Genomic DNA, 12,364 nt, shown 5'->3' with positions numbered 1-12,364 from the left:
ATGGGGGGGGGGCGAGGAGGGAGCGAGTGTCAAACAAGATGGGGTGGGGTTGGGGGTGGGGGGGCGAGGGGGAGTGTGGGATCCAGGAAGTGTCTAGCGATCGTATTGTACAGCGGTGGGGGGGTGGGGGGAGGTGTAGAGGGGGGAGGGTTTGAGCAGCCTGTATAATTGTAAACATGAACATAATGCAGCGTCGTGGTTCAACGACTGATTTCCCCCCCACCCTTACCCTCACCCTCACCCTCCCTCACCCCCACACTCGCACACACACACACACACACTGGCATTGAGGAGGTGGGGTGGGGGGGTGGGGGGGGGTTGGAGAGAGAGTGAGAGAGGAGTGTGTGTGAGGCCAGGAGCCGGTGAGGAGATGATGGGGTGTGAGGGAGGGAGAGGGAGGGGGAGGGAGATGAGGAGGGGGTTTAGTTGACAGTTAGACACTCCGTGGCGCTCTCTCATTCTCGTGCGTCCGTCGGTTCCTCCCTTTCTTGCTCTCCTGCAAGTGCTTCCATTTGTTGCCGGTTCCGTGTGGGTTGGCGTGTGCGTGTGCGCTGGCGTGTGGGGGTCGCTGCTTCCGCTGTCTCCTCTCTCTCCGCCACACCTGCTCGCACAGTTCATCCATGGTGTTGAGGTTGGGGTGGTTGATGAGCTGCAGGAAGTCTCTGTACCACACCTTGTGGCTGGGGGGGTGGGGGGCCGCTAATCCGTGGCCCCCCCTGGCCCGAGCCCCCCCTCCCCCGAGCTCCCCGTCCGTCTCCCTGTGGAGCAGCTCCCCCAGGTGCTCGGCGTCGATCACCTCCAGGGTCAGGCTCAGCACCGTCTGCATGTAGCCGTGCTCCACCGTCTGGCAGGTGTACGTCCCCCCGTCCCCCCGCTCCAGCCTCCGCAACAGCAGCCCCTGCTCCGTACCCAGCACCCGCTCGTCAGCCGCCACCTACACAGGGGAGGGGGGGAGAGAGGGAGGGAGGGAGGGTGGGAGGGAGAGAGGGAGGGAGGGAGAGAGATGGGGGGAGACAAGGAGAGAGGGGGAGGGAGACAGGGAGGGCGAGAGGGAGGGAGAGAGAGAGAGGGAAGGAGACAGGGAGGGATGGAAGGAAGGAGAGAGAGGGAGGGATACCAGGAGGGAGGAAGAGAGAGGGAAGGAGACAGGGTGGGATGGAGGGAGAGCGAGGGAGGGAGAGAGAGTGTCAGTGTCACAGCAAACAACAACAAGATCAATATACACGAGGTTGGTCCAACGGGTGGATTTCCAATGTCCTGGTCAACAATCCCCTAAATAAAGTGGTCACTCGATCCACCAGTGTTTGGGGGGGGTGGGGGGGGGAACGGCGCTGTGCGCAATCGGCTGCCGCCTTTCGCCCCCAAAATACACAGTCGCTGCTCTTTACAGTATAATTTGTGAAGCGCTTTGAGATGGACGTCCTGACGATGTGATCGGGCGCTGTGTCGAATGCAAAGATTATCATCATTATGATTATCACTGATATTAACATCAACCGCATCAAGAACATCCACAACAGGGTTTCACTGTAAAGTCCGGGGACCGTGTGTTTTGTGGGCGAAACGCGGCGGACAATTGAGCGACAGACAACGCAGAGCGGACCGTGAGCTCAAAGCCTCCCCGCCGTGGGGGCTCGGAAACGGTACAGCTGGGCTGTTAGTTGCCGGGAAGGCAGAGGGGGACAAGCGGACCGTGAGAGTCTGTCGTTACCTCCTGCTTGTGCTCCTCGTTGTGTCTCTGGAACTGCCAGTAAACCAGAGCTCTCTGGGATTTGGGAACACATTCCAGGAACGTGGTGCTGTTCTCAACCCCGTAGATCACCTTCTCCTCCAGGTCCTCGTGCTCGTGTAGATTATCTGTGGGGAGAGAGCGTCAGAGAGTGCGAGAGAGAGAGAGAGAGAGGGAGAGAGAGGTGGGGTGGGGTGGGGGGGGCAAGAGAGTGACAGAGTTTGTCACAGAGAGAGAGTGAGTGAGAGATGACGGTTTTGAGAGTGAGAGAGAGAGAGCGCGTGTCAGAGAAATCGAGTGAAAGAGCCATACAGAGAGAGAGAGAGACAGAGAGAGAATGAGAAAAAAAGAGGGACAGAGTGTCCGAGGGAACCAGAGAAAGGGCGAGAGAGACCGACAGAGGGAAAAAATTAGAGCGCGAGCGACAGAGGGTGAGGGACAAAAGACACAGATCTTTCTCTCTCTCTCTCTCTTTCGCGCGGAGGACAGTTCTTTGGTATAAACAATCCACTGAGTGTGTGCGCGTGTGCGTGTCGATGCATGTGTGCGTGTATGTATGTGCATGTGTGTGTGTGTGTCTGTGCGCGAAGTGTAAGCTTTTATTACATGCGACAGCTCTGGGAACACTTTGACAGCCCCTCCCCACCGCCCTCTCAGCCCCCCCCAGCGATGGCCGCCCGGGCCCCCTCCCTGGTGCACGCGGTGTGTGGCTGACTGCAGCAACACGATGCATTCTTTGTTCGTTGACAACAGTTAATTAAAAAATAAATACACCCTCCAGGTAATTCAGGAGCAGGTGGAGGCCATTCAGCCCATCGTCCGACCTGTCCCACCAGTTTATTACTGCCTGGCGGGGGTCGCTTAACCCCATCCCGCTGCTTGTCCAGCTAGGACCACCCTCCCCGTCAGTTAGGGCTTTGGCTCAACAGGATTCCCGGCCCCCAGTGACTGGTCGGCCCTTTGAGACGTCTCAACAATGTGATGAATTGCCATATCAAATGCAATGATTATTGTTATTATTAATGGTTCAGTTGCTGGGGGTGTCTGGGGCACATGCACCTCCCTACACCCCCCACCTTCCCCCTCCCCAACCGTATGAAACATCTCCTGATCTCACTCTGAACCACCTCGCCTCCAAGATTTGCGGCGTTCCTGGTAAAACTGCTGCCCCGAAACTCGTCCACCAGGGGGCAGCACACACCTCCATATCAGTGGCTGTATCCATTAACCCAGGGAACAAACCCACGGCGAAGCACCCAACCTTACAACAATAATAATAATAATTGACACAGCGTCTCATCACGCCTTCGAGACGTCTCAGAGCGCTTCACAGGATACACTGCAGAGTGTAGTGACTGTGTGTTATACCAACAATCCTTACATTTGATACAGCCACGTCCCCACTGACAGCAATGGAGTGAAGGAGCAATTGTATCTGGGGATTGTTGGCCAGGACACCGGGAGAGCGAGCGAGAGAGCGAGGGAGAGCGCTACCACTGAGCCAGGCTGGAGGGGCACTCATCATGGAGGGCGTGCGCTGCCCCCTGGTGGCCGACAATCAATTTGCCTCATCCCCACTGTTCAACCTGTGGATCGAATGGATCCATCCAAGGAGCTTCCTTACCATTGTGCTGTTGATCGGAGCATTGAGTGAGAGGGTCACCGTTCCTGATGTCCTGCCTTCTGGTTCGCCTGAAACCACACCATAATAATTAATATTAACAATAATCCTCGCGTTTGACACAGCGCCTTATCTCATGGTCGAGACGTCTCAAAGCGCTTCACAGGATGCACCGTACCCCCACACCCCCCCCACCCCGCAAACAGTCGTGGATTGAGTCACCAACTTTTTTTTCTTATGGGGAGGGACTGTTACCCCCGGAAAACGATCGGCTAATCGACTAACAACCGCGGTCCTACTGACTGCTGGTAAACAGGTGTGTGTGTGTGTGTGTGGAAACTTGCCCAATGTTTCCCGCTGCCCGGGAATCAAACCCGGGTCCTCTCGCTTGCGAGGAGAGGGCTCTAACCCCTGAGCTACAGGACTGCACAGGTCTGGTGATAGTCTCCCGTCTCTCCACAGCTGTGGAACCAGGCAATTTAGACCGGGGGACTGGCGGGGGAGGAAATCGTAAAAAACACCAAATAAAAGCACCTTCCTTTCCTGAACTTTCATCTGTGTAAAGTGCAGGTGAGGTGGGGGTGAGGGTTGGGGGTGGGGGGGAATATGTGGAATCGCCTCCACTCTTCAAACGCTGGGGGAAGGGGATTTGGGAACGTTGTACTGACCAATGGAACACACAACTCCCACACATCTGGAAACCGCAGAGTGACTGCCATCTGTTTGATGTCTGCCTTTCTCCTGTTGCCTCCCCCCCCCTCCGCCCCCCCCCCCCCGCCCACCCCTCCCATTTGATACAGGGTCTTATCATGTCATTGAGACGTCTCAAAGCTCTTCACAGAATATACTGTAAAGTAGATTAACCGTGTATTTTGTGGGTGAAACACGGCAGCCAATTAATTGTGCCCGGCAGTGTCTACACAAAGAGTCGTGGATTGAATGGCCCAATTTGTTTTTGAGGGATTTTTATCCCCCGGAAAAGCCGCCCACCAATCAGCCAACGACCAGCTTCCGACTTATTGCTTGGTGGAGTGTGTAGTAAGGAAACTTGTCTAAGGATTCCCCGCCCGGGAATCGAACCCGGGTCCTCTCACTTGTGAGGTGAAACTTATTACTTGTTTAAGTGTGAATGCGAGCGACAGAGGAAGGCTGACACATCTGTAGTGAGTGTGTGACTGTGACTGTATGCGAGTGTGTGTGCGTGTGGGTGTGAGTATGAGTGTGTAAGTATGAGTGTGTGTGACTGACTATGAGTGTATGTGTGACTGTGTGTGTGACTGCGTGACCATGAGTATGCGTGTGACTGTGACTGTGAGTGACTGTGTGAGTTTGTGTGTGAGTGACTGTGAGTTTGTGTGTGACTGTGTGTGACAGTGAGTGTTTGTTTGACTGTGTGTGAGTGTGTGAGTTTGTGTGTGACTGTGAGTGACTGTGTGAATTTGTGTGTGACTGTGTGTGACTGTGAGTTTGTGTGTGTGTGTGTGGTTGTGTGACTGTGTGAGTTTGTGTGTGACTGTGTGTGACTGTGAGTGACTGTGTGCGTGTGTGGTTGTGTGACTGTGTGAGTTTGTGTGTGTGGTTGTGTGACTGTGTGAGTTTGTGTGTGACTGTGTGTGACTGTGAGTTTGTGTGTGACTGTGTGAGTTTGTGTGTGACTGTGTGTGACTGTGAGTTTGTGTGTGTGTGTGTGGTTGTGTGACTGTGTGAGTTTGTGTGTGACTGTGTGTGACTGTGAGTGACTGTGTGCGTGTGTGGTTGTGTGACTGTGTGAGTTTGTGTGTGTGGTTGTGTGACTGTGTGAGTTTGTGTGTGACTGTGTGCGTGACTGTGTGTGTGTGAGTGTGTCCGTGCCACCTGCCGGTACATATCCAACACACATTATTTAACACAAGGAAGGTTTGAATGCGATCTCTCTGCTATTGAGAACTTTTGATCCTTTGATCTTCAAAAGAGGAAGAGAGAGAGAGAGAGAGAGAAGGGGGAGCGGACGCGCGGGAGGGGGGGGGGGCGGAGAGAGGGCGATGGATCCGGGTGGGAACGCTGAACACACAGAGACCGGCACAGGTGCTGGAGTGAGCAACTACAAAGGCTTTGGAACAGGAACTGGCAGCTTATAATTAAATGGATTTACTTATTAGATGTGGGGATGGATATGTCCTTTGGAATGCTGTCGGGAGGTGGGCCCGGCACAGCGTTCCGGGACAGGTTTCCGGAGACCGAGGGAGATGAGTGAAGGGAGGGAGGGACCAAAGTAATCATAATAATCCTCGCACTTGATGTCGCGCCTTATCACGTCACTGGGACGTCTCAAAGGATACGCTTCACAGGATACGCTGTAAAATGGAGTGACTGTGTATTTTGCGGGCTAGGCGCGGCAGCCAGTGTAGAGGTGTTTTGTGGGCGAGGGCGAGGATCTTGAGGTCAACGTGTCGGGGAACGGGAACCAAACAGCCTTACGGTGAATGAGCAACTTGGCCTGGGGGGCGGCCGGGGAAGAGAAGGTCCCAACACTCCCCCGAACCCTTCTCTTGTCCCCCCACATCTCCGCGGGATCTTTAACACGAGGCTGAACAGGGCCCAGACGGGGAGAGGATGAGGCTTAACGTCTCATGTGACAAGTCAGCTTTCTCCCAGTTGGAGCTGAAACGAATGGAGGAACAGGCTCAAGGGGCTGAATGGCCTCCTCCTGCGATGCTATGTTCCCCCAGCACAGAATCGTGCTGGGGGAGTGGGGGGAGGGGGGGGGAATCAGCCTAGACTGTGAGCTCAAAGCCCACCGCCTGGGGAGAGGGGAAGGCGGGAGAGGGTACGAATCCACAACCTACTGCTCCAAGAGGTGAGAGGGGGGGAGAGAGCGAGAGAGAGAGAGAGAGCGAGACAAGCCCCGGGGCTGACACCTGTTGACAAAACAAAACTTTTTATTGAAACGCGGGATAATGAACGCTGTAATTTTGGAGCTGAAAACCACAGGGGGGGGCGGGGGGGGGGTTTCTTTTAAAAAGCTTCAGGAATCTGTTTCAACTTGTACGGAGAAATAATCAGACACAAACTCAACGGGGCAGCTGGTGGGGATCAGTTTGGGTGATGGCTTGTGGTTTTGTGATGACTTTACTCGCGTTCTGGAAGACCGATCAATACAGTGGAATTCTACTATACGTGGGGGGAGGTGGGGGCCTGGGGGTGGGAGTTGTGGGGGGGGGGTGGGTGGGGGGGCAATCAGCACTGCAACAGGGGCACAAGTTGCCCATATCTGCAGAAAGACACATGAATTAGATAACCGCGGGGTCCGGTAGGGCAGCGATCTGCCCGCCCGTCCCTCAAGCAAGCGAGTGGACCCAGCTTCGATCCCCGGCAGGAACTCGGCGTCATAACACGCTGTCAAGCGTAGTGACTGTGTATCTCTCGTAGGCGAACACGGCAGCCATTTTGCACGGCAAAGCCCTGCCCCCAAACAGCCGCGTGAGTTAAGTGAACGGCCGATTTGTCGGCCAGGATACCGGGGGGGTGGGAGGAAGAGAGAGAGAGAGAGAGAGAGAGCATGAAACTACCCCCACCTTCTTCTCTTGCTCTCGTCCAAAGGAACTGTGAGCTTAAACAGTCCAACACCTGGGGATGGTGGGGGCAAGGAGGTTGAACTCATTTCCTCTGACCCCTGAGCGTGACTGACTGAGCCAGGCTGGGGGGGTGGGGGGGGGGGGGGGGGACTGACCCTAAGGCCTAATTACCTCACCTGCTGTTCTCCGGCTCTTGGTTATCAGCTCCCACCTGTCCACTCACTCACTCAGTCAGTCAGTCAGTCAGTCACTCACACCTTGACCTGCCAACCACCTAAACAGCCCACAGAAATATGTTTATCCATCGCTTTTGGCCCCCGATTCTCTCCCATCTCCCTCTCTCCCCCCCCCCCCACCCCGATCTTGGCACAAAGGTTGAGAAGATTCCAATGGCGGGGACTGTGAGATGGCGGCTTTGGGCCAAACTGTTCTGCGGAGGGGTGGGGGGGCGCTGTGTAAATGCCAGCGGTGGTTGGTTGGATGTTGTTATGGCGGCTCTGACCTCTTGGCGGTGGGGAAGTATCTGGAGCAGGAGAAGCCGTCCCAGGCACAGTAAGGGTCTCGCGCGAGGCAGCACTCGGCGCAGGCCCGGCCGTACACGTCACAGCGGTGCAGGGGGAGTTGCGAGACCCCCGCCGACGATCCCAGGTACAACTGTTGCTGTGGCAATGAGAGAGACACAGAGAGAGACAAGAGAGGGAGGGAGTGAGAGAGTGACCGCCCGGATAGGTCCCAACCTCCCTCCCAACCGCCTTTACACAGACTCTACAAAGGTGTGTTCACAAAGTCCTGTCGCGGAGGGCTGGGCTCGATTCCCCACATTCCCTTACCAAATATGTCACCTTGGGGCCAGTTCAGCTCCGAGGAGACCCCAATACCTCACTCACCACCCCCACCCCCCTCCCCCACCACATTGGGTCGACTTTGTGACCGTGTGGTTGTAAGTGGGGGTGTAGGATATAGTTCTATGTGGTCGGCTGGTGTCCCCAGTTCCTACCTGTTTGGTGGAGATCTTCAGTGTGGTGATGGGAATCGGGTCCTGCAAGACAAAGGCATTGAACATAGCTAACGCTCGCACAGCAATCAGAGACCCCTGTATTGGGGGGGGGGGCGCGGGCAGGGGGGCCCTGTGTTCAAAGAGGGGGTGTGGGGGTGAGAGGGATTTTGGGGGAAAGACCTCAGCTGCTCTGTCAGTATTGAACCATCCATTGCATTCTCACACTTTCTGGGAGAGGGCACGGGAGAGGGGGAGAGGGGAGGGTTAGCATAAACTTGAGTGGGGGGAGGAGTGCGGACGGAGCAGTGAGGTGAAGCTCGGGAAGGGGGGGGGGAATTAGGGGGGGGGGGGGGGGGGGGCGAAAGCTCACCCTCAACACGGCCACTTCCTCCAACAGGACCTCCTCAAGGTCTCTCCAAGTCTCCCTGGGGATTGACACCACCTTCAGCACCGTGCCCACGTCTGTGAGGGATGAAATCACACGTCAACGTCGTTCCTCTCAACACTACTCCCTCACCGTTACTCTGTGGTGCGGCCCCCATAGCTCAGTGGTTAGAGCGCTCGCCTCACAAGCGCGAGGACCTGGGTTCGATTCCCGGGTCAGGGCGAAATGTTGGGCGAGTTTCCTCACTCCCCCACACACACACACGCCTCTGTTTACCACCAGAAAGTAGGTTGCAAGTCGTATTGGCGGATCTCTTTCTGGGGATAATCTCTCAAAAAATATTATCATATATTTGGTCACTCAATCCACGGCTGTTTGCGGGGACGCTGTTGTGCGCAATTGGCTGCCGCGTTTCGCCCACAAAATGTGCAATCAATTCACTCTACAGTGTATCCTGTGAAGCGCTTTGAGACGTCTTCTCGACGACGTGATGGGGCACTGTATCAAATGGGAGTATCATTAGTATTATTATTATTCAGCGCCTTATCACATCAGGAGGGACGTCTGAGTGTGCTTCGCAGGATTGTACTGTGAAGCGTAGTGACTGTGTGTGGTCGTGGGTAGCTGATTTGCGCACAGCGATGTCCCCACGAAGCGAATCAAAACTTGTATCGGGGTGGGGAGGGGGGGGGTATGTCTACCATTTGTTTTTGGGGGGGTGGTGGGGGGGTGGCAATTCTACGCTCAGAGCAGGTGGGCATTCAGGCGCTCCGAAAGTCTTAATATTTAAGGTGGCGCCAGGAAATTCCTCAAACCGGGATTAATCTGGAAGGTATTTCCACTCCCCACACCCCACCCCCACCCCACACCCCCACCACTGGGGAGTCCTTAAAAATTAAGAGCCGTGCGGAAGAATTCTCAATGCTTAAAATGTGCCCCCACCCCCCGACTGAGATTCCATGGAAGTTTTGCGCTGTTAAATCATTCCATTCGCCCATGTGGCAAATTCGCTGCGGAATAAAGCCCCGTCCCTCGGGATCCGGTGTCAGCCTTTACAGTGAATCCCGTGAAGCGCTTTGAGACGTCTCGACGACGCGATGTGGCGCTGTATCAAACGGGAGGGATCGTCACTGCATTATTGTCGTTAATGCTGAATTTTAGGGTCAGGTTAAAAAAAAAAAGCCCCCCCCCCACCCACCCCTCCCACCCCTCCCTTATCTCCCCGCCCACCCACCGAAAAAAAAAAAAAAGTAGGTTGGAGAGAACAGAAAGCTTTTGGTTGTGGGGCAGACATTGAGATCGCAGCTGAAACATGAAACGTGCTGCTGTAGGAAACATCTGGGCGAGATCACAGAGCTAATGCTCGCCCTCGCTGGTTCCGCTTGGCTCGGTACAGAATGGAAAGCTTTCTGCCACTTGCCCTAATCTCCCGAAAGGCAGCGAGGATTGGGCTCCCAAATTGGATTTTTAACGCTGGGCTGAAAACAGATACTTCTCTGGTTCTGGCGATGGTGGGAGGGGGGGGGGGGGACGGGAGGGGGGGGGGGGGTGCGGAAGGTAGTGAGGGGGGACAGGGGTCAACAGAACTAATCAGATAGCTGGCACTGAGCCAAACTCATGCTCGAGAGTGAAAGAGAGACAGAAACACACACACAGAGAAAAAGGTAGAGAGACAGAGAGATGTAGAGTGGAAGATACAGAAAGAGAGAGAGAGGGGGAAAGATAGACAGAAAGAGAGAGGGTTAGATGTGTTTTTTTTTTGGTCAGCCGGGTGTCCGGCACATGCGGAAAGCCGCTCACTGTGCTTAAGAGTCTCTAAACCAAGCTGAGATTTCCAGGCCTCCCACCCACACGTGTAGAGAGAGAAAGATACGGAGAGAGAGAGAAAGCAAGAGAGAGAGAGAGAGAGAGAGATAAACAGAGAAAGAGAGTGATCGAGAAAAACGACAAGACGATAGAAACGATAGAAACACGGAGAGAACTAACAGAGAGACAACCAGAGAGTGAGAGAGAGAGATAAACAGAGAGAGAGAGATACTGTCTCCAGCTCTGGGGTGGCGGGAGGGATGTGTGGATGGGATGGGGAGTGATGGAGAGAGAGCTGGGGGTCGGGGGTGGTTAAGGTTAGGGTTAGGATGAGGTTACATGGGCCTCCGATAATAACAATAATCCTTGCATTTGTGTCGTCTCAAAGCGCTTCACAGGATATACTGTAAACTGAAGTGACTGTGTACTTTGTGGGGAAGGGCGATGTGGGATGAGGGGTAGTGAGTGGTGGATGAGGTTAGATTACCTGTACCTATGATGGGATGGGGAGAGGAGGGGTTGACGGGGAGAGGAGGGGTAGGAGGAGGAGATGAGGTTACCTGATGGGGTTGGGGTGGGGGAGCTTTACCCGTGTCTTTCATGGGGGAGGGGTTGGGATTGAGGGGAGGGCTTGGGGTTGAGGGAGGGAGGGAGGGAGGGAGGGGAAGTATTACCTGTGCCAATGAACATGACGTTGTACTGTCCGTCCTCAGCCTCCACTCTGTCCACCACGATCTGTGTGAACTGATAGTCCACGTCAGTCTTGATGATGATGGGCCGGTTGTTGATGGGCAGCACCGAGTTGTACATGGCTGGGTGGCTCCGGGCGAAGGTGATCACGTCGTCGGGAAGGTCCTTGGTGGACTGGAAGCCTCCGAACGTGTTACTGGGACACTGTCAGCACAGGCCAGGGCTCAGTCACGCCGGTCACATCAACACATCGTATCATACATAACGTCCCTCACCCGGGGTAACCCGCGACACTAGCGGAGGGAGCATGACCGCCCCCAATCCAGGGGTGGGGGAGAGGGGGGGGAAGTGACCCTAAGCGGGTGGGATGTGTTGGCAGCACTGGGGGTTGGGGTGTTCCGTGTGCGGAGGTCTCGGCAGCACTGGGTGAGGGTGAGGATCCATGTACTCACCGTGCCCGGCCGTGGGTAGGGCACTCGACCCTGAAACGGCACCCACTGGTACGTGGGTCCCTCCCGGTGAGCGAAGGGCCCCAGGAAAACCCTCCTGATGTCGGACATGCTGTACATGCACACAGCAGAGCCTCGGAAAATGTTACTGCGGGAGGAGAGGAGTTAACGGTCAGGAACGCCCCAACTCACACCCCTGGCCCACACACAACACCCCCCCTCACACACACACACACACACACACACCCTGACCTTCCCCACTCTCAGCACCTCCCCACACATCCACATCTCCGCACGACATAGCCCCACCTTTCACTTCCGCACCACCACAACTCCCCCCACTATCTGCCCCCCCCACCACCACATTTCCCCCAATCTCCTCGCATTGCGTGTCCATCTCTCTACTCCAGTGAAGCCCCAGTTCCCTCCGCATCCTCTCCCCCACCCTCACCTCCACCCTCGCACGCTCGTCTAATTCCTTCCAGGACCCTCCATCTAACACACCAACGGAAACGGGTGCGATGGGTGAGGATGGGCGCAGAGGGGGGAGTCGGGGCAGGTGACTGTGGTTACCTGGAGGTGGTGAAGATGCCATAAATAAAAGGATTCTTCGGGTCTTTGGAGTTCATCAGGTACACGGACTCTGAGAGACAAGCAGATAATAATAATAATAATAGTCCTTGCATTTTGATACAGAGCTTTATCAAGTCCTCGAGACATCTCAAAGCTCTTTGCAGAATATAATTGACGACTGTTTGTGGGACGCTGCTGTGCCAATTGCTCACAAGAGTGTCCCAGCCGCGGATTGAGTGACCAACCTATTATTATTATTTTTTTGGAGGGATTATTACCCCCAGAAAAGCAATCCCCCAATCGACTAACAACCGGGTTCCGCTTACAGTCGGTAAACAGAGGCGCGTGTGTGCGTGTGTGTGTGTGTGTGTGTGGAGTGAGGAAACTTGCCTAAGGTTTGGCCCTGCTCTGGAATCAAACCCGGGTCCTCTCGCTTGCGAGGCGAGGGCTCTAACCCCTGAGCTACAGGACTGTAGATTGTGCTGGAGTTGCAGCAGGCTGGGGAGTGTGTGAATTTCCGCCGCCCGTGTTAATGATCACATCACAGGTCCCCTCCAGTA

The 12,364-nt window shown here is 55.2% G+C and overlaps 1 protein-coding gene across 2 annotated transcripts in view; it reads right to left on the bottom strand.

Annotated features, from left to right (window-relative positions):
• Positions 1 to 367: 367 nt before the first annotated feature.
• The window catches only part of sema3ab (sema domain, immunoglobulin domain (Ig), short basic domain, secreted, (semaphorin) 3Ab), a 35,344-nt gene continuing 23,347 nt past the window's right edge, over positions 368 to 12,364 (bottom strand). For both annotated transcript variants that reach the window (XM_042335629.1, XM_042335630.1), the window contains exons 9-17: positions 11,805 to 11,874; positions 11,235 to 11,379; positions 10,767 to 10,986; positions 8,272 to 8,363; positions 7,902 to 7,943; positions 7,407 to 7,564; positions 3,354 to 3,421; positions 1,712 to 1,857; positions 368 to 934 (exon numbers count right to left, since the gene is read on the bottom strand). In XM_042335629.1, the coding sequence (XP_042191563.1) occupies positions 434 to 934; positions 1,712 to 1,857; positions 3,354 to 3,421; positions 7,407 to 7,564; positions 7,902 to 7,943; positions 8,272 to 8,363; positions 10,767 to 10,986; positions 11,235 to 11,379; positions 11,805 to 11,874 (1,442 nt within the window). In that variant the 3' untranslated portion in view covers positions 368 to 433. The remainder of the gene's footprint in view (positions 935 to 1,711; positions 1,858 to 3,353; positions 3,422 to 7,406; positions 7,565 to 7,901; positions 7,944 to 8,271; positions 8,364 to 10,766; positions 10,987 to 11,234; positions 11,380 to 11,804; positions 11,875 to 12,364) is intronic.

This window comes from Callorhinchus milii, unplaced genomic scaffold (assembly GCF_018977255.1).
Source record: "Callorhinchus milii isolate IMCB2004 unplaced genomic scaffold, IMCB_Cmil_1.0 Scaffold5, whole genome shotgun sequence".
Lineage (NCBI taxonomy): Eukaryota > Metazoa > Chordata > Chondrichthyes > Chimaeriformes > Callorhinchidae > Callorhinchus > Callorhinchus milii.
Note: the sequence above shows the minus strand (reverse complement) of the source record. Positions and strands in the feature narration are given on the sequence as shown.